Here is a 23800-nt window from a genome sequence, read left to right as displayed (position 1 = left end):
TGAGAATGAAGGGAGGGGAAGAGGGAGAGATGGTGTGTGGGTAAGTACATGTAAGTGACTGCTATTATCAGAGTTTTACTTTACCATAAATCAACCCCACGGTGAAACCTCTGTGGGTCATTTGTTTGAAGAGACGTGTCCTTCCCACAATGTGCTTCCGTCCCCGACCACCCACATCGTCCCTTAACCACGTGCAGGTCTATTTCCCCACTCGGTAGCCTGGTCTCCTGCCTAACATTGCCCCCGTATGTGTACCGTAACCTGGCTATCTTCCAAACGAAAGGCTTGCCATCTTTTTGAGAACGCATCTCTTTTTCGCCGTTTGGCATCCTGAGTGGCCTTAAATGAAGCCAGCACCCAAAATACGGGTTATACGGAAATATCGTGATGCAATTCATCCAACAGCTCCCTCTCAACTCTCTGCCTCCCGTAATAAACATTTCGATCGTAATGACTTAATCAATCAATAAATAAACATCTCAATTTGTTTGTTGGCAAAACCGCATGCTCCATTATGAAGCACGCGGTTAGCCCTAACTACCAGTCTCAAGTGCACGTCTTGGCACATGAAAATTCGCTCTGAAGCACTAACTTCTAACCATCGTTGTGGGGTGGGAGGCGTCACTAAGGAGCACTCGGAGTGCCAAGGTACGCAAAAAGGCGTCACGAATCAGCACTCGGTCTTGGCAACCCACGTTCTCAACACTTGCCTCACGATAATTGACACTCGAAAAGCGTGTCCCGCCCAGGGATTATGGCGGGGTACTTGGTGAAAGGGAAAGACACGCAGGCGAAGTCCTCGTCTTTTTTTCCTCCTCCCACCGTTTTTTTCTCCTGTCAAGAGTCGAAAGAACAGGGTTCTGAGTTTATCTCGGGGGTTTTTAGATTCCTAGCAGTACTTTTCTGTAGATTTCTGTGACCGTGAACGAGTAATTCCTGCTGCCCGGCCTGCCAAAGTTTTCTTGCTCCCTCTCCACGCTGTGAAGGCTTGTAGTTCCATTGTGTGGCCAAGATTTCCCACAGTGGGCAGTGGGTTCTGTGGGCCGAGAAACTTTTCACTCCAATAAACCAAACCACCACTTAACAATTTTCTCTCCCCCCACCCCTCTACCACGTAAAACATCTCTTTCTCTCCCTTCGTCTGTCACGTACCGATCTTCCCCCTTCCTCGGTCACGTAAATCATCTCCTCCCCTCCCTTCCTCCATCACATACCAATCTTCCCCCTCCTCAATCACATAAAACATTCCCTCCTCTCCCTTCCCCCGTCACGTACCCATCTTCCCCCTCCTCATCACGTACAAACCACCCCCTCCTCTCCCTACAGCACCATTCCATCACAAGATCCGAGAAAAAAGCATTTTTCTCCAATCCAATCACCGCAAACCAGTGCTAGTCACAACAACCTTTGTCACCACAACATCCTGCCTTGCATCTATCTCCATTAGCCATGGAAAATCGCAGAGTCCTCAGGCACCTATTGTTCCACCAGGAAGAAATAGTCTTTTTGTTAAGCAACCTTCGTATTCGAGCCGAAAATCAAACAGAAGGCAGGATGTACGCGAAATTCATCCAGCTCTTCCATGAGACTGCAGATGCTATCAATCAAGTTTCTGCGAGACGCCGTCACGAAGACCTGTCCGAGGACCAAGACATGGGTGTTCCTGGAGACGGCAACGGTGAAGTTGCTCAACAGATATTTGGTCGTGGCCCTGGTAAGAAAATCACTCCCAATCCTCGATCACCATCAACGTGTCAATGGCAGAGAACTGATCAAAGAAAAATTTAAACATAGATTTTGGAGCCTTCGCGACTCCACAAGCCCCGCTGTTTCAACAAATCCCGGCTCAAGAAGTTTATCCAGGTGAGTCGATGAAAATGTCCTAACATTAATTGGCGGGAAAAAGAAAAAAGCTGATCAATCCAGAAGCTCGTTTGTTGCAGCCCCCCCCGGGAGAATATTTCGAAAGGCCTAGGCCTGCCCCTGCCCCTCCAGGCCGTCAGAGGGATCCTATCATTGGGCCCTACTCGACTTCCGTGGTGATTGATCCTCCCCACTGGGGACAGCCAGCCCCGCAGCCAGAAGCTGCCGATGAAGTTCTTATTGACTTTAGTCAAGATCAAGAAGTGGCCTTTGGAATGTCCCAGGCAGAGGGTTATTCCCCGGCTGCCCTGGACCTCATGGAGTCTCCTCTAACTTCGGCGGCGACAAGCGCTCCGTCCGAAGCATCTTCATCGGAATCTGGTGATGTCCTCGTGACCCGTATCCGCAGGGTTCAGAGGCGTGGGTACGAGATTGACGATGACGAACATTGGGAGGACGTCCAGCACGTGGGCAGGAACGAGGGCGGAAGCGCCAACATGGCTGGGGATACTGTTAATACAGCCAATGACGTCGATACCTCCTCCACCAGCGGTGGTGAGGAAGAAATCGACTGGAACCGTAGACGTGCTTACACCAGCCCCAGCAGGCGCCTGTACTAGTTAGTTCTTTTGGGCCCTTAATTGAAAAGAGTACCCGGTACGTGCATGTGTTGAGCAGTGAAGATGATGTTTGAATAAGATGTCAATAAGGTTGTAGGAGGTTGGGCGATGGAGGACTCTCTGTCATGGCAGAGTCGAAGTTGAACGGTCTAGTGATTAAGCTTCGGGTCGGATGCATAGATCCCAAGCTACGACTAGTGCTGTCATACATGTTCACGAGCCTTTAAGCGAGATCCTATGATATCTCGCTTAATTAGCTATGTACCTTCATTGGGGCCTATAATTGGAGTTGAGGAATCTTTATTGCAGCTGTGTTCATATTGTGTTGTTTGAATATCTTTTAGCGCATTCTTTTGTTCTATAACCGGGCTCGGCGTTTTGCATCTACAGAGTTTAGTACAATGTACTCCATGTACCTTGAAGTTTATTCTAAAACAACTACATACATACATGTACATGCATTTAACCAGAATCTACAGCATCACCGGAAGAATATAAAGACGTCGAACCTGGCGAACTACATGTAGGAACTATGAAGGATCGTCGATTCTCATTTCCATAAAATGTGGCGAAGAAGAAAGAAAACCAGAAGAACCTCGAGAGAAATCCTCTATCTGGAATATGACTCAAGGTATGCAGGACGAGGGAGAACAGGACACACGTCAATCTCATTTACTTCTAGTCGGAAACATGACACGCAAGCTAGCATATGGGTGTATACGCAGCGTTGTCTTTATTATAAGCATAATTATAAGAATAAGTACACGTGGTCAGAGTCAGAGATACAGGATCTCATCCTTACATGTATTTGTTTTTTTCTTCGTTGAGTTTACCTGGCTCCACAAAACAGCTGACAGTATGCCTGGCAAGAAAACTCGCTTCATCCGCCTACCGACCTAAGTATCTTTTCTAAATCTGCGATTGAAGTTTTATTTATACGTGCTATGATCGATCCTTTTGGTTCCCGATTGAAGTTGAGCTCTGGCATTATGGTGGCAATGAAAGGACAGCTTATAATCAAGTACTGAATTCACAAGCTTAACCTCAACGCAAGACCATCGGCTCATCCTCCCACAAGATGTAGCTATAACGGGACACGGTCGAACAATCTGTGTACTGGTCGCGTCTGATTTGATTGGCTCTTTTTTGGGGGGGGGTGCTAGAAGTTATGTAATTCGACTCTCGATCTCACGTATGCAGCATATACAGGAGTGGATGGCTGACAGCATCGAGTCGCGGTGCATGGGTTCTCACTCGAATGCAGATTCTAACTGCATTTAGTGTTGGTTACCAGATCCCAAAAGAGGCTTTTGGAGTCGCTACTATGTTTGGAATCACTACTATTTGGGATTACTACTACTGTTCCCACCAATCAGGCCAGGCCTCTACTCCCAAGGGGGTTCAATACCTGGATGCAGGGCACGTATCATTGGCACCTAACCACAAGCAACTTCTCTTCTCACCAACTCGGACGCACAGCTTACATGTATCTATTTCTATTTATCTCGGCCCCATGTGCTCACCGTGTTTAACTGTTTCTCCTTCCCCACCATTCGGATCCCGGTGCAGATCCTCCATACCTCGGTAGTTCAGCCGCAACCTCGGCACCTCCCACAGCTCCATCTCGACACAGCTGCACGAGCATCTACAAAACACCAAAACCTCCCCAGCATCCCCCAGCTCCACCCCACAAGTCAGCCCACAATGGCCGGCCCCATCCGTCACCCCATCGACCTCCGCTCCCTCGAGTCCTACCTCGAGACCCACGCGCCCCACATCAAGACCCCTCTCAGCGCGCAGCAGTTCGGCTACGGCCAGTCAAACCCAACATACCTCCTCACATCCACGCCCACAGGCGCCCAGTATGTGCTCCGCAAGAAGCCGCCCGGCCAGCTCCTCAGCAAAACGGCACACCAGGTCGAGCGCGAGTACAAGGTGCTGAAGGCACTCTCGACGGCGGGCGGCGATGTCCCGGCGCCAAAGGTGTACTGTCTGTGTGAGGACGCGGGGGTGCTGGGGAGTGCTTTCTACGTGTGTGGCCTATCTACCTACCTACAATTGACGCACGGGGTGGACGGAATAACTGACATGGTGTGAAGATAATGGAGTACCTGAACGGGCGCATCTTTGACGATCCATCGCTGCCTGGTGTGGCCGCAGAGGCAAGGACAGCAATGTGGAAGAGCGCAATCACGACACTGGCAAAGCTGCACGCGATTAACCCCGCGGCAAATGAAGGGCTGCGGAGCTTTGGGCGGCCGAATGGGTTCTACGGCAGGCAGATCAAGACGCTCTCGACCATTGAGGCGGCGCAGGCGGCGACGAAGGACGTCAAGACGGGGAAGGAGGTGGGGAAGGTGCCGAGGTTTGAGGAGATGGTTTGATTTTTCTCTCTCAAAATGGTGGGTGTTGTAGGAATGGGCAGGCTGATTGGTGGGGGGATATAGATGAAGTTCTTCAGCACAACGCAGCCGAAAGACCGGAGTGCTGTGATCCATGGAGATTACAAGATCGATAACCTCGTCTTCCATCCGACAGAACCCCATGTGATCGGTATCCTCGACTGGGAGCTTTCAACAATCGGACACCCACTCAGCGACCTCGGTACGTCCTTTCCCCGCTCTCCCTTCAATTGACCCCGCCACTAACATTACTCCAGCAAATCTTCTCCTTCCCTGGCAGCTTCTTCTCCCAACGGCCGCAGGCGTCAGCGTCATGAGCGGCGACATCCGCTGTTTTCTCCCGGGCGCTACTCCTGGACTGCCGACGCGCGAGGAGGCAATATCATGGTACGCGGAGGCCTCTGGATGGAAGGTCAAGCGGAGTGAGATGTTGTGGGGCGATGCGTTCGGCTTTGTCAGGAACGCTATCATCATGCAGGGTATTGGAGCGAGGGTTGCGAGAGGACAGGCGAGCAGTGCAAAGGCGGAGGGATATGGAAGTAGGGTACCGGCGTTTGCGGCGTGCGCTTGGAGGTGAGTTTCATATTCCAGTTTTGGGGGTTTTGAGTTGAGAGCTGACTGACTGGGCGATAGATGTATTGAGATGAGCGAGGAAGAGCGTGCGAAGGAGGAGAGGGCAGGGGCGAAACTGTAGTGGTTTCTTTGGACTTGTTAGATGGGCTTGCTTTCCGTTCTGTTTTTCTTTTCTTTTATGATAGCGGATTAATATGAATTACAGATGCACGATTAATTTTGCTACCTCCCCACGTTCCGCGAGAAAGCTGGTTTGCCTCAAGAATGGTCGTTATGCTACTGCGATCATTGACCCTGATACCCACCCTTACCGCACCGTGATGCTGTCTCTGACCACAACGGGGTGCACTGCACTTGACAGTGGGTTACCTAGATGTATTCAGGAGTGGTATGAAGGTAATAATAGTGGAGGATGTTGGATTTATAGTGAAGGACCCCAAAACACTCGAGGCCGATGATCATATACCCTCTACTAGGCATAAACCACTATTCATGCGTAAATCTATCAACTAAAAGTCCAGGCGTAATTATTAGGGCTGTTTCGCTGCTAGTCAACTTGTATACCCCTGCGGCGCTCTGTAGATAACAATGCCGCAGAAATATAGTACGGCGCTGAGACATATCGCACTCCTAGCTCCTGACAGCCATAATCTAGCTCATAATATACTGCCTGCAAGAGGCTGCAATCGAGGTACAGTAACTCAAGTCCAGAACTTTTGAGCGCGCCTCGCATGCACTCGATAAAAATCATATAAATCTCACCCAGGATGCCGCTTAGATACATGTAGACATGGTTTTAGTTTTATGGCTACATGTGCATGTTTGCATCAGTTCGAGAAGGATCAATACGTGAATACAGAGAGCAGTCAACAGTGATAGTAGTCTGGCACATGGACATTAAGGCGTCTAGGGAAGGCACTAGAGCACTCCCCACCCCACGACTGGATATGTTGTCTGTCTCTGGATGTACACGGATTTGGGGTGAGGCTTGTGCTGTTTTAATGATGTCTTATTTATGGTATGACTGTACTTAAAGGCTAACGTCACAAGTAGGCCTATATGTGTGCGCGGGGCAGTTCACGAATGAGGAACACGAAGGCCTCTTCTTTTTACGGAGATACCTTACACTTGACAATTATATCAGCGGCAGATGTTGATAGCTACGAATGGAGGGGAGCAAGTAATGTACGACTACCGGAAGCTTATAATCTCACACCAAGAACGGCGGAGGAGGTGAACGCTTACATCTTTCCTATAGTCACGATACAGAAGAGAGAAAACAACCACAATAAATACATCACAATCGAATCCAACAAAAACCCCTTGAAACTCAATACTCTACGCTACATAAAAAAAAGTCCAAAAGAAACCCCCTCGCCACTACCACCCCCCCTCCGTCCACCTCTTCACAAACCTCTCCACCAACCCGCCCTCCACCACATCCACCGCCCCACCCACCGCAGGACTCCACCTCCTCGTCACCTCCGTCTCAAACTCCAGCCCCTTCCTCCCCGGCATGTCATTGTCATACTTATCCTCAAAGAACCTCGTCAGCTTTACCGTCGGATTCCTCACGGGGTCCTGGTCCCCATCGCGCAGCCTCTGCACCCACTCGCGCTGCGGGACAACCTCGAACTCGAGGCCGGCGGCGCGGAGCGCGGGGAGGAGGTCGTGCGTCCAGGAGAAGACCTGGGGGTTGAGGACGTGGTAGACGGTGGTCGGTGTGTCCTGTGGGAGGGGGCAGGAGAGACCGGATAGTTCCAGGACTGCCTGTGCGACTGTATCCACCGGCATCCACGATGGGGTCTATCACCACCACCAGTCAGTCAGCGCACCCATACAGCCAAAAAAAAAAAAAGGAACACAGATGAAACAAACCTCATCCAGATCTGGCAACACGCCCAATGTAACCGCACTCCTAAGCATCAACGGGATCGCCTCTGTCCCACTCCACACGCCCACCTTGCTATCTCCCACGATCTGCCCAATTCTCAAAACCCTAGCATGTACACCAGTCTTACTCGCTGCCGCACCCACTATCCTCTCCGTCACCAGCTTCGACCTCGCATACCCCATCCCCTGCGCGTGCGCCAGCTCCGGTACCTGTGTCTCCTTAATCCGTGCTGGCAGCGGCGTTCCTGCAGCCGCCGAGATGGAGCTGCAGAAGAAGAAGCGCGCCGGGCGAGGTGTATTCACGGATAGACACAGGCGAAGGAAGTTATGTGCGCCAGCGATGTGGTGGGTCTCAAATGAGGCGACGCCCATGTTGAAATTTACGGCCCATGCGCTGTGGACCACGGCCGTAAGAGTGTTGCGGAGATGGGAGAGTGTAGCTGCGTCGAGGCCGAGGTCAGGGCGGCTGAAGTCGCTGGGGAGGGCGGTGGCTTTTGATTGCTGCGCGGGCGAGGGCTGGAGGCTGCGTTGGGCGAGGGAATTGTGCACGCGGGTTAGTGCTTCCGCCGGCGACGGAGCGCGGACAAGGCAGTAGACGCGCTTCACGCTCTCGAGTGGCAGAATTTGCGCCAGGATGTGTGCGCCGAGGGAGCCCGTTGTTCCCGTCAAAATCTATCCCCCCGAAATCCATATCCGTTAGTTCAGTGTCAATGATCGAACGACAGGTAATGATCGAAAATGCAGGTTTTTTACATACCACTGTCTCCCCGTCCACAACGGCGTTCCCGGGCACATGCGGTTCAAAGACCGAGTATTTCTCTACCAGGCGCTTCATGACCGCGACGTCGTCGACAACGTCGATCTCGCTGCCCGTCCGCAGCGCGTACAGGTACCGCGCCAGACACTGGACATTCGGCTGCTCGAACACCACAATCTGCGAGAGCTTTCCGCTGTTTCCACTGAAGCTCAGCGTCTTCTTGAGCTTGTTCCATACGCTGATGGCACGCAGACTGTCCACGCCCGCCAAGAAGAAATCCGACGTCGTGGACTCAAGCTCCACACCCGTTTCTTTGAACAGCGAGAGCAGGAATGTCTCGAGCCCAGGAATGTCGAGCACCAGTGTCCCCTCGGCGGTGTTCTCGAACGCGGCATAGATGGCGGAGATCTCGGGTTCGAACTGCTTATAGAATGCGGCGCGGATCACAGTGCCCTTGTCGGTGCTGGGGTAGTCGACGCCGCGGGCCACGATCCCAACCATCTCTTTTGATATCTGCGAGAACGACTCTGCGCGCGTGTTTGCATCTTCGATTGCCGGCCAGACGCTATCGCGGATTTCATCATCGCTCATGTCCGCGGCGTGCTCACTGGGTATCAGCAGGATGCCGGGCACGCTCTTACCAATCCCGAAGACCACACATTCCTTCACGAGCGGATGCTCCCTGACACGTCCTTCAATCGGGATAGGTAGCACCTTCTCCCCGTTCACCAGCGTCACGCGGTCGTCAATGCGGCCCAGATACTTCCACGCGCCCTCGATCGCCGCATGCTTCACAAACAGGTCTCTCGTGCGGAAACTATTCGGCGGATCATCCGAGTTGCTACAAACCTTCGCCTTCCACCCGTCCCTCACCACAACCTCATACGCATCGCTCCCCGCCACACGGTCCATGAGCAGATACGGCTCCAGCGGCTTCGGCACCCGCACATAGTTCCACGCATCATCGCCCGCCGGCCGAAACGACGTCATCAGCTGCCCCGTCTCCGTAGCGCCGTAATGGCCAACCAGGCTGACGCCGGCCGCCACCAGCCTATCGCCGAGCTCGTCCGGGCAGCTGCTGCCGCCGAAGAGCACAAGCTGGCATGAGCGCAGAGCCGCGATGCCGCGGGGCGTCTCGGCGAGGACCTTGAGTGCGTAGGGGACGCCGTAGAAGATCTGCGGGCGGGTGTGCTCCATTGCGGTGGCCAGGTTTGCGCCGGTGAGGGGCAGGCCGGGGTTGAAGAAGGAGATGACGTTGGAGGAGAAGACGGCGCGCATGAAGGAGGAGATGCCGTGGTTGTGGTATAGGGGCAGCGTGATGAAGCCGCGGAGCGGGAAGGAGGACGAGTAGTTGAATAGGCACGCCGCATGGGTCTGGAAGATTGGTTTTGGAAGCCCCGTTGAGCCAGATGAGTGGACGATGAACGCGATCTTCGCCGCCTCAGCTGCTGTGGAGCGGTGGAGCGTTAAGCGGGGCTGCGGGTGCGGCTGCTTCGCGGCATAGGTGCTCTTTGGGATGATTGTGAATGAGCGGAGCGCCGGCTTCGCTGCTCTCACCGCTGTGAGGAGCGGGGCGAAGGCGGGCGTTGTGATGATGGTTGTGCATTTCGTGCTTGTGAGGAGGGCCGAGACGGCGTGTGCGGAGAGGCGGTTCGAGAGGAGGAGGACGGAGAAGCCGAGGCGCTGGAGACCAAAGAGGGTCGCGATGTAGTCGATGTCTGAGGGGGCCAGGAGGGCCACCACTGTTCGTTCGCCGTCGAAGGGGTCCTGTATAGCCAACATCTCAATTAACCAGCCATAAATATAAGAAGCATACCTAGATGCAAAACAAGTAGATGGAGAACAAACACACATTAGGGGCCAGCCCAAGACCGAGATACCCCCTCGCCGTCCCCTCCGCAAAGCCATCCAGCATCCGCGCCGTGTAGTCCACATAGTCCGTCAGCCCGCTCTCGGAGGCTGGATACGAGACCAGCGGCACGTCCGGCGCGGTCCTGGCGCGGTGCACGAGGAGGTCGTTGACTGTGTAGAGCACATCGCTGTCCTTGTCCTCTTTGGCCTCGAGGGAGGTGGTGGTGGTGGTGGAGGAGGCGGCGTAGACGGGCTTGTCTTGCGCGGCGGGGAGCGTGAGTGCTGCGGAGCTCATTGTGGTGGTATGGTATGGTAGGTGGGTAGTAGATAGGAGCAGGTTGGTGGGGAGGCGCGGCAGCTTCAATGCTGCAGAATAATAAAGATAGAGATGAGAGATGAGATGGAGAGATGAATGCAGTAAATTAATAAATACACCTACCCAGCCTGCTCTCCTCCCCCCCCCCTCCCCTCCTCCTCCTCCTCCTCCTCCTCCTCCTCCTACTCCAATCCCCACTACCGCAACCACCCCGACTACTCCAACTAACTAGCTGCTGCCGCCCGATAAGACCCACGTGCACATGCGCCAAACCCGGAATTCAACCCGGCGCCGGATATCGTGCATGGCATTTCCGGAAAACCACCCCGGCGCTGGAGCTTTTCCGCGAGAATCATGTACGGATGCGGTAGCGGACCGGGGTGGCGGCCCGGCTGGGGTGGGCCGGAGAGTAGCCGGGTATGGGCACATGCATGTAGCCGAGCGGGTATATATTCTTTTGTGGGCGGTGCGAGTGATAGCCAGCACCTCGGCTTTGTGGGGTAGTTAATTATATTGGGATGGAGGGAGATGTGATATATTTGCCCGTTTCTACCCTCTTAAGCACTCGGTAATACTACTACTGTTTCTCCTACTATTTTCCCTACCACTAGCCAGCCAGGCCAGTGATAAAAAAAACCAGTACTCTAATCATTACCCACCGCCACCACATCAACAACAACCAGAAACACCAGCAGAAACACCACCAACAATGTCACTCGGCCGCACCTTCACCCTCAACTCGGGGTACAAGATCCCCGCCATCGGTCTAGGAACCTGGGTATTTCCACCCCCAACCCCCCCACAAATTAACAAACTACTAACACACCACAGCAATCCGCCCCCAACAAAGTCAAAACCGCCGTCGAAACCGCCCTCAAGACCGGCTACCGCCACATCGACGCCGCCTCCGTCTACGGCAACGAGGCCGAAGTCGGCGCCGGCATCAAGGCCTCCGGCGTCCCGCGGGAAGAAATATTCGTATGTCTCCCCCGTTCGATCTCTCCCCCTCTCTCCTCCTTCCCGCCCCATTGCTCTCCTCCCCCAGACACTCCCCAATAGCACTAACACCCACTAGATAACGTCCAAACTCTGGAACAACGCGCACCGCGCCGCGGACGTCGAAAAAGCACTCAACAAGTCCCTCTCCGACCTGCAACTCACCTACATAGACCTGTACCTCATCCACTGGCCCGTCGGCTTCGTCTCCTCGCCCGAGATCTTCCCGACAGAGCCCGACACAAACCTGATCGCGCTCGACAACGTGCCCATAAAGGAGACATGGCAGGCGCTGGAGCGCCTCGTGGAGCAGGGGAAGGTGCGCAGTATTGGCGTGAGTAACTTTACGAGGGAGAGGATCGAGGAGATTCTGGCGTTGTGAGTACACACCCCCTTCCCGCTACGAAAGCTATAAAGCTTCGCAAGCTATAAAGGCTATATGAAACTGACACACAACAGCGCAAAGATCCCCCCCGCTATAAACCAAATCGAAGCCCACCCCTACCTACAACAGCCCCCGCTCCTCACGTGGTGCAAAGCCCAGAACATCCTCATCACCGCCTACAGCCCGCTCGGCAACAACATCTACAACCTCCCCCGCGTCGTCGACGACCCGCTCGTCGTCGAGATCGCCTCGCAGCTCGGCAAGCAGCCCGCACAGGTGCTCATCAACTGGGCTGTCCAGCGCGGGACCGTCGTGCTGCCAAAGAGCGTGACGCCTGCTAGAATCGCCACTAATTTCGAGGAGTTTGTTGTTCCCGAGGAGGCGTTTGAGAAGATTTCGGCGCTGGAGAGGAAGGGCAGGATGAACTATCCGCTTAGGTGGGGAATTGATGTGTTTGGGGAGAAGAGTGAGGAGGAGGCGAAGAAGGTGGCGAGAGACTGGGCGGAGGGGCAGAAAAGGTTGAAGGCGGAGAAGGGGGGGGAGTAGAGTAGATTTGTATATATATCATGGTGTACTGAGGGGCGGAGGTATATCATCTGTAGAATTCCATCTGGGTTTTGGTGGCCTGTAAATTTATTTTCATTGATATCATATCGCAAAATCAGTACGGTATTAGCAAGCTAGTCAATCGTTTCTGAAGATGCGGTTGATAAATATCTTAGAAACTTGAAACACACAATCCAAACTATCTTACGTGACTGAATATGGTTCTGTTGGTATCCAAATAGTTTTGCTGATATATATCCCAACAACTCATCTAGGAATATCATCTAGTACGAGCTAGCAGTTAAGACCATGCTAGATGTGTGACCTGTGGTACTACTTTGGGTCTTTTTGCTCGCCCAATTACCCCGAACCCCGAGACTCGAGCTGTCGTTAATATGATGTAGTCAGCCAGATTGTAGCTAGTCTTCGAATATAACCCGCATTTTAATCATTGACCCCCAATTGATCATAGGCAAACAGTACAGCATGGCCCTCAGATCAATAGCCATCCCCCCGCCCCAAACAAGCTCTCTCCGCATCGTAAACCCCAGGCACATCTATCAGAGATCTTCCAGTCGCACCGTGCCGTGCACCCGACCCCTGCGTACACTGCATGATCCAGAGTGACACCCAATGACCCGGCTATACCCCACGCCAAGACCGCCCATATCCGCGCTACATTTCCGCCCATAAGCAGGCCATTCCCGTCCCGTCCACAACCAAACACTCACCACACTCAAGCCTTTTTTTTCCCCTATCAGATCATCTCTCAAATAATTTAAAAAAATACTAGAAATAAAAAATGTTACGGCAAACACCACGGATAACAAAAGAGCGCCAGCGCGTCAGCCGGGCCTGTGACGCTTGTAAAAAGTTTACCCCCCTGCTAGACCCGAGAACCGCCCGGTCATTGCATGATGCATGGCGCGATTGATATTCGATTATCAGAGTAGCCCGGGGGAAAAAAACTGGATAGAACGGGACTAACGCGTGCTGGGACATTAGGAAGAAGATAAGATGCAGCGGGACACAGCCTTGCGTGCGCTGTGTCGAGTGGAACATCGAGTGTCTATACAACGCCGAATACAATCGAGGGAAGCCGCGCTCAAGGACGTGGAAAGCCTGTGGCGACACCTTAGGTCGAGGGGGAGGATCTGTAGCAGGGCTCAATAGTAGCAATAGTAGCAGCAGCACTAGCGCCGTCGACGGCACTAGAAGCATTGGTGGTGGTAGCATGGATAGTAGCAGTATTGGTAGTAGTTCTACCGCTGCTACTACTATCATTTCCACTGCCAGAGCTAAAACACACCACCACCACCACCACCACAGCCCATTGCAGATGGCGGATACCATGATGCCCTCCTCCTCCGCTGGGGCCACCACCGCCGCAGCCTCAAACTCTATCACGAACCCCCACTCACAGATATCCACGCCAGCGGCGAATCATGGTCGTACCTCTGTGTCCACGCCGCACTTGCACCCCTCCTCACTCCGTCCCGAGAGCTACTCCTCCCGCAACTCTCCAGAGCCCTTCCACACGGACCGTCAAGGCCAATATGTCGGCTCCTCATCCGGCGTGTCGTTCCTCCTCCGCGTCCAGAAGCGCCTCCACCTGATAAACTCGCCGGCGTCGAACTCGGCAATCTTCCCTAGTGGTGACGGGCTACCGAGTAGCTATGACGCAGCATCGTTTATCTTGCCGCCCAAGCAGGATGCTCTGGAGCTGCTGGAGGTGTATTTTAGCTATGCGATGCCTACGTATCGATTTCTGCATAGGCCAACGGTCGAGGCCTGGCTGGACGAGTTCTATGAGAACTTTGAAGAGGGCGGTTGCGAGAGGGAGAAAACGGCAATATTGTTGTTGATCTGGGCGCAGGCGAAGAAATACTCGGTGTTGACCAAGAGCCAGAAATCGAGTGATGGCGGGTGAGTCCATACTTTTCGCGTCATCTAATATCAACTAACATCACACTGTCAGTGCCCGATACTTCCACGCAGCTGAGCGATATCTTTCAGCAGACACAGGCCCAATACGCCTCACAAACGTGCAGGCCCGTCTCTGCCAGTGCTTCTACCTCCTGGCCTGCTCCCGTCTCAACCACTGCCGCTCCCTCTTCGGTACCATCGCCCACCTCATCCACGCCCTCGGGCTCCACCGCAAGCCTCGAAAGCCCCTCACCTCTGCTACTACACCAATCGACCATATCGAGCAAGAGTGCCGCAAGCGTGTCTTCTGGTGCGCCTACAACATGGACAAATACCTCTCCGCAGTCCTTGGCCGCCCTAGTATCTTCCACGACGACGATGTTGACCAAGAGCTCCCCTCCGAGGTCAACGACGAAGACTTGCAGCGCGATGGCATAGCGGGCCTAGGTGGAAGGTCACAGTGCATAATGACGGCACCAGTCCTACACGCTAAGTACGACTCCCATTAAATCTAATCACCACCCATCCATGCATGTGTATAGTTAGTAGTACCGTATTTCTCAAACCCTCCGATCACAGACTCGGCCGCATCCTCTCGGGCCTCCTCAAGGAGCTCTACAGCATCCACCGCACGCCAATGTCGCGAAGAGTCACGATCGCGACGCACTACACCACGCTGCTGCAGGCATGGCGGACGAGCCTTCCAGCGTTCCTCGACCCGGATAAGGTGGAGCCTTCGCTCCTTATCCCAATCTTGCAGCGCCAGAGCCGCATGCTGAGCTTAGCCTACGCACATACGGTTATATTAATTAACCGGCCGTTCCTGCTGAGTAGTTTTGCGAGTCTCAAGTGGCGGAAGGGCCATGAGGCTGGCGAGTACGAGGGGAATGTCCGCCAGTGTCTAGACGCAGCCATGATTATTGCTGGGATTGTGGACGACTATAGTGCTGGGCAGCAGGTGTTTTCTGCCTTCTGGGTAATTAGACCATAATCTCTCCATCTCTCGAGACGGTGATGCTGATATACAGAGAGTAGTTCACACAGTATGTAGCTTTCTGTGCGGTCGTAATACTCTATGTGTACACGATCCAACGCAAGCTCGACAGCCCGCTAGTGTGGGAAAAGTACTTCGAAGCGGCCGAGAAGTGTCAAGAGCAGCTCATGACCGCCGCCAAAGACAACTCTCTCGCACAGCGGTACCGCATCGTACTTGAAGAGCTGAAACTAGAAGCGACGGAACAGACGAGGGGGCAGCGGCAGCAGCAGGCGATCGATACGTTTGGGATGATGGGCGGGTATGAGGGCGAGGTTTGGACGGAGGAGATTGAGGAGACGAGTCCGAACAGTATAATGGCGGACCTGACGTCGTGGGAGGAGTTCGACTATTTAGTGATGGATTGTATGGGCAGCTCGGGGGCGGCGACGTTTGCACAGGGCGTGGGGTTTCATGATGCAGCGGCGTTGGGGATTGCGTTGTTGTGAACTGAGGCTTTGTATTCACGTATTAACCTTCTAAAGGAACTAATGGATGCAAACTTGGATCACCTGAGCTGCTAAAAGATTTCATTCGAGTGAGGATGATGAAGGTGATGATGATAATGATGGTGGTGGTGGTGTTGGTGATGATGATGATGTTCTACGATGAAAAGATGAAGTGAAATCTATACTAGGGCTTGTCTGTTCTGGCCACATATTCCCGCCCGTCTACGTTTCCACTGCTGAGTTCTTTCGTACCAATTACATGTACCTAAGCGGCATGCGCCACACAGTGCAGGTTCAACTTGAAGAATTCTACTTTTTAGAAACAAAGGTTCGCAAACATCTATACCATGCAGACGAACATGAAGCTCTACTTATCTCTCGACGATAAGTCGCTTTATTGAGAGGCTAGAAGAAAGATTATACAAATTGCCGCTGCTTGTATGTGTATAGTGATGGCACTCCCGCCCTAGTCGAGACCTATTTCAGATTTATAGAACTACATGTACTAGCCCGATTTTATCTGAGTTTATAAGCTTCTGGCAAAGTTTAGCAGGTTAGCTTGATAGCCTAAAAGATTAACAATTTATCTTGTAATCTTCTAGCCACCCCGTACATCTAATTCAGCCACACCAGAAAACAAATCGTACTAAACAACCAATTAAAATTGAGACCATATGTAAATTAAGTGAATTTTAAAGGCCAATGGCACTGACTACATCTTTATAACGAGAACCCGCTAGCTAGTAGATATCAGTCGTGACCCGAGTTCTGTTCACAAACCCCCGGACCGTTTATCTTATCTTGTAGTATCAGAGATTCAATAATATATACGTAGAGTGAGGCACAGCACCCACATAATAACAGAAAAGAGACTACATAAAATGATTGGAGCATAAAAGAGATTGATAGAGAAATGGCCAACCCCCCCAAAAAAATCACACCTCATCTTCATCCATCTTCTCTTCTAGTATTGAATTCTTGACCACATATGAAGAAATATGGTCCAGGGTTCAATATCAGAAAAGAGATCGATAAGAAAGGCGGGACTCTGGTTTCATCCTCATCCATCTCCTCCTCTAGTATCGAATTCTTGACCACATATGAAGAAATATGGTCCAGGGTTCAATATCAGAAAAGAGATCGATAAGAAAGGCGGGACTCTGGTTTCATCTTCATCCATCTCCTCCTCTAGTATCGAATTCTGAGCCACATCAAGAGGTATGGTCCAGTTTCAATAGCAGAAAATAGATCGATAAGAAAGGAGCAGTATGATAGGAGGAAGTAAGAAAAGAAACAAGAGGGCAACCCAGGACAGGCCTATTTAAGCAAACCCTGTAAACCTAAATGATTCGCCAACGTGGGGTTAACCCTGCCAATATCTTCTTGGCGTCATCAGTTATGATTCGTACCCGTATGTTCGCCCACAGGTGTTACATGTACCTTAGCAACAAGTACGTACAGGAATCCATTCGACACCGAAGCCCATCAGACATACACATAGATGTGTTAGGATTCTCTTTTGAAGGAAGGAAACTTGTAAGTACATGTACATATAACGTATCAATCTCAAGTAACCCATCCAGATCAATACATATATCCTTTAGCTTGCAATTGGTGAATAAGACGGATTACATTAATGTCCACACAGCTCGGCCATCCCTGTGTTTCCGCTTCTCCAGTGTATTCCAAGGCACAGCATCTTATCTTATAAACTATTTCTTTTACAAAAGCTAATAGCCGCATAGATTGTCATCTTATGACTACATGTAGTACGTAGTGTTATCTGTGAATATCCCATTAATATATTAACCCTCATGTTGGAGAAGATAGAACCAAGTTTCTAGCTCAAATACAAATTTATCAAACGGGCAATCAATAGCTGATACTCCCAGCAGAAATCTAGAGCTGAATGCAACTTCGAGAACACCCGGTAACCAGGGGCGAGCGATGCTAAGGTCGGGATGCCAAGTAAATGGACATTGATAATTCATACTTCTACATTTTCCCGAGTGCTCCATAGTGACGCACTCGTCGTTACTCTGAGCACGTGACTGTGCGACATGATAAAAAGATACATCGCAAATATGTTCAAGTCAGACATTATGGATATACCGGCTTATCAGTCTATATCTCTGAACCTGATAACCATATCTTGAACAAACCCACAAGCACTCTGATACATCACATCATCTTCTCCGGAATAGCATCCACACGCTAACCAATAATCACAGCTCGAACGATAAAGCCAATGTCGCCAATCCCGAGTATCTAAGAAGTGCACTCCCCCACTTCTCTCTCTTTACTTCTTCCTGCACCGAATTACCGATCCAAAGATTATCCTGCAGAAGCGAAAGATCTCACCTATCACTCAAGATTACACCATGGCAAATCATATCTTGAAACCGAATTGACTATGATAACGATCGAATGGGACACAATTGATGCCAAACATGTGTACTTAGTGGGACACGATACCGATGGATAACACTGCTGTAAACACTGCCTTCCTTCCAGAACCTACGTGATAATTCATGACCAACGAGACTAATGTGAACCTCAACTAGCTCAATGCAAGCCAAGAAAGCACATTGCGAAACACAAACCATGTGTCGATCCCTTCAACACAATTGGCTCCATCTTCCTCTTTTTTACTTCCCCCGCATCCTACGTGTTTTATCATTACCTTTTTTTTTCTCCTACATACGTTCCGGATTCCGCCACCTCACCGGAGCCTCATCTCTTTTTCTGCACTTACAAACTTGGCCTATCTGATTGAGAGTGACAGCTGGTATGGCAAAACTCAAATCCAGATATCGAATCAGGAACCCATGAACACATTCGGGTACGTGGGAGGCAGAAAAATTGCCGGCCTGCGCAGTATCCCATTTGTCTTTTGTGCTTCTAGAGTCCCCTAGGGCAACCCCAAGTAAGGCTGAGTAAATACACAGATACACTAAAGGGGACAGATAAGTGTGCCATTCTTGATTACTTAGCTACCGACATATTCACATACATACACCCAAACCTCCATAACGTGGGGGCTCCTCCATCACTGGATGAGGGCTGAAGACGCGAAACTGAGCTAGATTACCTATCCACATATCATCGACGAGCCTCACAAGGTCATGTCTCGGAAAAAATTGATCCGGGGACGTACGAAAAGAAAAGAAAAAAAAGATAGAGATCTGGTAAGATCCAAAGTTCGACTACTCTACCTACCCTACATACAAAGAAGAAGAAGAATCCCGGAGAGAGACAAGTACGTACCGGATAATTGTTTGGAATAGACCTACTTGAACAAGTAGCACTCCCGGCACCGAACCTCCCTGGCCACCGGTCTGAGACATGCAGACAGACTTGGTCCGTGCTTGAGACCATCAAAATCCGGGCGGCTTTTTCGGCGAAGAACGGTTGATTGATTGCCGTGATTGATTGTCGTTCACTAGAGTAGGAGAAATATACTAGAGCAGCCAGACATACGTGGGTGGTTGATTTCTGCATGATGTAAAGATTTCTTCGATTCGGGCGGAACGGAGCGAAAGCACACAACTAGGGCAGCAAATTTTCAAAGCGGTGGAGTGGATCAGATAGGCGACCATTCAAATACCAAGATGGCCGCAGCTTGGAAGGTGCGCAGAAACAAGCACCTTATTAGGGGCCAGCAGCTAGATACATGGCTCTTCCCTTATCGATTTCAAGGCAACTATGGGCGAGCGGTGAAAAAGTCCGAACCGTATACCCATCCGTACAATTACAATCTTTCAGCTGTCAACCAGTGTTTTACTCCCAACCAACCACGAACAACCACCACCGCTGTTACTGACTCGACTCACAATCGGAAGAAAGAAAAGCTTTCGATCGAATATCCTATTGATCATCAAGTGCACAATATCCACCTTCAGCTGTAGCGTTATCACAGATAACATCCCAACAATTTTTTTTTTTTTTCCCTCTCCTGCGCTTGTCTCCACCCAGCCAGTGATAACCGCGCCCCCCACAGCACAGCCGCGAGTGAGGGCTCATGACGGATCATACATTCTCACTCTTCCACCCCCCACGCTCTCCGCCCGGCCGGTGTTTGTGTTCATGCAGGATGTGGGCCATCACTCGACGAAATTTCTCATTGGGGCGAAAACCGGCAGCACGCATTGCAGCTTCTCATTCGCGAGGTTTCATGTATGCATTACACTTTATTCGATTGCTACTTTACACGTGCATATGTACCACCGGTCCCCATCGAAATAAAGAATTTCTAAATATAACAGCCACAGCCACAGGGCATAGCCATGCAGCCGGTGAAGTAAGGTAAAGAGAGATAAATAGAGAAAGATGGAAAAAATCTAGCTTATATATGTACTGGATACAAAGGGAAAAAATGGTTAAAAGAGCCTGTTTTGTGAAAGAAAAATTCATCACACATTATGTACTCGTAAAGGGAGAGTATATGTATGCATATATATATGTATACGCCAGATCCAAAAGGTAAAAGGGGATAAGTAAAAAAGCGCCTAGCTGGGCTGAACTGGCAGAACCTGGGACTGAAAGTGTTAGATAGTGAAACATGCCGTCGGCAATAGACCGCTATGACGATGATGATGATGTTGGTGTTGATGACAAAGGAAAAAGGTATTAAAAAGGATCGTTTTTATGATCGAATGAATGAGAGTGAGTACTGAGTGAGTGAGTTGACGATGAAACAGTTTTGTTGTTGTCATCCCCAACCCTCAGTTGTGCCGTGTCGCCAAGTTTTCCACATAGACGCGTTAAGAGAAACCCACAATGGGAAAAAATATCGCCGTAAACAAAGGAAAAAAAAAAAAAAAGACCACCCCCCATAATGAACCTCCCAAACAATTCGATATCCCCAGGGCCGTGAAAAAGAATACCCACAACCGGCCGAAAAATTGAAAAACATAATAGAAACAAAAAAGAAAAGATTAAAACGGCCAGCCCCAGCATCAGATCTTCTTTTTCAGAAAAATCTCCGCCCAATGATAATGGAAAAAAATGAAAGAAAATGCATAGAAAGGTCCACCATTTAGGCCTCCTCCTACTTTTTACCAAAGCCCCTGAACCAGCCCTTCTTCTTTTCCTTCAAGCTGGCCGCCACTATACTTGATGCCTTCTGCTTCTCCACCAGCACAACCGTTGCAGGCTTGCTCTCGCTCTCAACGGGGGTGATGCGGTAGCGCTCTCTTGTCTCTGAGAGCTGTGGTTTTGTAGTATTTGTAGAGACCAATTGCGGCGATGACCGGGACTGCGGTGATGACCGAGGCTGCGGTGTCCGTGATTGTGAATGTGACGGTGGTGTTCTTGACTGTTGACGCGGTGGTGGCGTCCGCGATTGTGGTCGCGGCTGTGGTGTCCGCGATTGCTGACGCGGTTGGGGGACGACATTGCTACTTGCCTGTCGCGGTCTTGCTGGCTGCGGGCGAGCCTGCGATTGCGGGGGTTGCGTTGGGCGCGGGGATTTCGTATTTATCCGCTGCGGGGGCGGCACCGAGGATGTTCGCTGTGTTTGTGGTGGTGGGGGGGGTGGCGGTGCGGCCTCAATGGCTAGTCTTCGTTGTCCCTGCACCTGCGGGGGAGCGGTACTCCTTCGGTCATCAGCTGTGAGCCTTTTTGGTTCTGCTGGTGCCGCTGCCGCTACCTCCTTCTCCTTCTCTACCTTGACTACCGCCCTGCTACTCTCCATACCCCGTCCTTCCTTCACGGCGATCATGTTCTCTACCCGGGTCTCATCCATCTTCTCCCATAGCTCCCTTAGCCCACCCTCACAGTTGTCCAGCGCGTCCTTGCACCCACCACATAGCCTTACTGCACACCATGTGCAGTAGTAGCTCCTGTTCACGGGGACCCCACGGCCTTCAAACTCCATGGCGCGGCACACGGCACATAGGATACTATGCTGCTTGTTCCTAAATGGTGCCCACGTGTGGTCCACCGCGCAGTCGAACTGTATCGTGTGTAGTGGTGCCCATGTGTGTTTCGACAGATCCGGGGCTGGCATGTGAATTGGGCTTGGCGGGCGTTGTGGTGGGCGCTGGAAGCTGGTGGGGCGTTGGCGGGGTGGTGCGGGTGTGCTGGAGGCGGGGTCGACAAAGTTGACACGTTTACCGGCGGGGAGGATATTGGTAGATGAGGCGGATGACGAGGCGGGGGTTGGTGGGCCGCGGCTGTAGGGCTCGGTATTGGTGCGAATAGAGAGCTGTGTTGAAGACTTGGAGGAGGTGGAGTCTTCGGTGAGAGGGGGCGTGGATGGGCCCGGACGCATCACGGAGGGCGGGACTGGTGCTGCCGTTGTGGTTGTTTCCGGGGAGGGGGTGCTGGTGGGCGTGATGTAGTATGATAGCTGGGTGCTAAGTTCCGTGGCGGGTTTGCTGAGGTCAATGTGGGAGGGTCTGGTGGTTGGTGCAGACTGCGGGAGTGATGAGGTCCTGGAAGTGAATTTTGCACTTGCGGTTGCCATGGCGGGGTGCTGCGTGTCAACGGTGAGGGTGTCGGGGATAATGGGCGGCATTGTTCTTGTCATCATGGTCGTAGTGGCGGTAACAGTGGTGGTGGCTGTTGGCATTTCTTCTTCTTCACTTGTATTTGTTGCAGCGGCAAGTGGTTCCGATGTCGTGCTATTGTTCTTCTTCTCCTCTTCTACTTTCTGCTGCGTCTGAACTGTAGTATTCTGGACTGTTGTGTTCTGAACTATTTCTTTCTGAGCAGTATTCTGAACTGTGGTATCCTGAAGTGTAGTATCCCGACGAATTGTAGTATCCGGACGAATTGCAGTATCCCGACGAATCAGAGTATCCTGAACTGTGGTATCCTGAACTGTGGTATCCTGAACTGTAGTATCCCGACGAATTGCAGTATCCCGACGAATTAGAGTATCCTGAAATGTGGTATCCTGAACTGTGGTAGTCTGAGCAGGAGCAAGATCTATAATCCCCGTATCCAACAAAGGCAATGAGAATTCCAATGGCGGTGCAGCAACAACAGGCGGTAGTAGTGCGCCTTTACCGTGCACGACAAGTCTTGACGGGCTCTTTTTATTACTATTATTATTATTTGTCGCAGCAGTGGCAGCCGTGGTGGACCTTCTTGCACTTCCGAACGGCAGTCTCGACGAGGATGAAGAAGCGGCGGCAGCAGCACGGGAGGAGGCAGTAGTAGAGGCAACAGCAAGAGAAGAAGGAGAAGGGGTCCTCTTCAATGTACTAGTAGTCGTCTGACTCTGACGTGGTTTCGACAATCTCTCCACAACAGATAAAGAAGAAGAGGTTTGTGTGACGGCAGCGCGGGCTGAAGAAGAAGACGAGCGATTACTCGAGGGGTGCAGGTGGTGGATCTGTCCCTGGGCCACTGGAACGCCAACAGACCCGCCAACCCCAGCCGATTGGTGCCGGCTCTCATCGCCAATCGAAACGTTCCCCTGCGTGGTAGTAGTGGAAGTTGTTCCAGTAGTGCTACCGGAGGTGCTTGTGGTGGTGGCCGTGGTGGTGGTGGTTGTGCAAGTTCTATTTTTTCCACCGCCAGTCAATGAACCCCCGCGCGTCAGGATGTTGTTGAGCCCGAAGCGGCGCTTCCATGACTCTGATCGCTGGAGTTTCGTGTTTGAATCTGCATTATTCTTATTCTTATCTTTAGCAGTGATGGTAGCTGTACTAGCTACACTGATGGTTGAGGCTCTTGAGGACCTAGTAAACGAGACGAAACTCCTCCGGGGTTCTGCCGGTTGTGACGATCCTTCTGCTGCAGCCACTGTTTTGGACTTCTTCAGGATAGATCGATGCTTCTGCATTGCTGGGACTGCTGTCGGTGTTGTGAGGGTAGTGGTGAGCCCATCATTAGTACTGGCACGAGCACTGGTGATGGTGTTTGTAGTTTTCCGAAGTCGACTAGAACCGGTGCTGCTGCCCTCGCGGGGCGAGGAGAAGAATGACGGCATCAATTGCAACACACAAAATCCTCATTCACTGTACAACGAGAAATGAAAACAAAAAACAAATGGGTATCGTGAATTGTATCTTTTTTTTGTTACTTCTTGTCTTTCGTCTCTCTTGGGTATCAATTCTTCGAGCTCTTCCTCCTCTTGTTCTTCACGTAGGTATAGAAAATAGTAAGTAGTAGGGCGCCGGTAGATTAGGCAGGTAGATTTGTATGGGTTGGTAAGGTATGGCAGTACGGTATGCAAAT

The 23800-nt window shown here is 51.4% G+C and overlaps 6 protein-coding genes across 6 annotated transcripts; 4 read left to right on the top strand and 2 right to left on the bottom strand.

The window, feature by feature from the left end:
* Positions 1-1449: 1449 nt before the first annotated feature.
* H6S33_001034 (uncharacterized protein) lies at positions 1450-2483 on the top strand (the record flags this gene model as incomplete). Its single annotated transcript, XM_044832746.1, has 3 exons — positions 1450-1714; positions 1795-1863; positions 1927-2483. 3 exons carry the CDS (start codon positions 1450-1452, stop codon positions 2481-2483), a joined length of 891 nt encoding a protein of 296 aa, XP_044694001.1.
* A 1704-nt stretch (positions 2484-4187) lies between these two features.
* On the top strand, positions 4188-5579 carry H6S33_001033 (uncharacterized protein; the record flags this gene model as incomplete). The annotated part of the gene is made up of 5 exons (XM_044832735.1): positions 4188-4514; positions 4583-4861; positions 4931-5087; positions 5143-5458; positions 5519-5579. 5 exons carry the CDS (start codon positions 4188-4190, stop codon positions 5577-5579), a joined length of 1140 nt encoding a protein of 379 aa, XP_044694000.1.
* A 1259-nt stretch (positions 5580-6838) lies between these two features.
* Positions 6839-10254, bottom strand: H6S33_001032 (uncharacterized protein; the record flags this gene model as incomplete). Its single annotated transcript, XM_044832724.1, has 4 exons — positions 6839-7264; positions 7337-8023; positions 8109-9875; positions 9961-10254. The coding sequence occupies 4 exons, from the start codon at positions 10252-10254 to the stop codon at positions 6839-6841; spliced, it is 3174 nt and encodes a 1057-aa protein (XP_044693999.1).
* Positions 10255-10984: 730 nt separating this feature from the next.
* On the top strand, positions 10985-12202 carry H6S33_001031 (uncharacterized protein; the record flags this gene model as incomplete). Its single annotated transcript, XM_044832713.1, has 4 exons — positions 10985-11053; positions 11107-11253; positions 11351-11649; positions 11731-12202. The coding sequence occupies 4 exons, from the start codon at positions 10985-10987 to the stop codon at positions 12200-12202; spliced, it is 987 nt and encodes a 328-aa protein (XP_044693998.1).
* Positions 12203-13004: 802 nt separating this feature from the next.
* On the top strand, positions 13005-15610 carry H6S33_001030 (uncharacterized protein; the record flags this gene model as incomplete). The annotated part of the gene is made up of 5 exons (XM_044832702.1): positions 13005-13075; positions 13208-14128; positions 14181-14621; positions 14708-15104; positions 15164-15610. The coding sequence occupies 5 exons, from the start codon at positions 13005-13007 to the stop codon at positions 15608-15610; spliced, it is 2277 nt and encodes a 758-aa protein (XP_044693997.1).
* A 5050-nt stretch (positions 15611-20660) lies between these two features.
* On the bottom strand, positions 20661-23552 carry H6S33_001029 (uncharacterized protein; the record flags this gene model as incomplete). The annotated part of the gene is made up of 1 exon (XM_044832691.1): positions 20661-23552. One exon carries the CDS (start codon positions 23550-23552, stop codon positions 20661-20663), a length of 2892 nt encoding a protein of 963 aa, XP_044693996.1.
* Between the last annotated feature and the right edge of the window lie 248 nt (positions 23553-23800).

The sequence above is a fragment of the Morchella sextelata genome (genome assembly GCF_020137385.1).
Source record: "Morchella sextelata strain SCLS chromosome Unknown scls_10, whole genome shotgun sequence".
Classification (NCBI taxonomy): domain Eukaryota; kingdom Fungi; phylum Ascomycota; class Pezizomycetes; order Pezizales; family Morchellaceae; genus Morchella; species Morchella sextelata.
The sequence above is the reverse complement of the archived record's forward strand: the minus strand, read 5'-3'. Positions and strand labels throughout refer to the sequence as shown.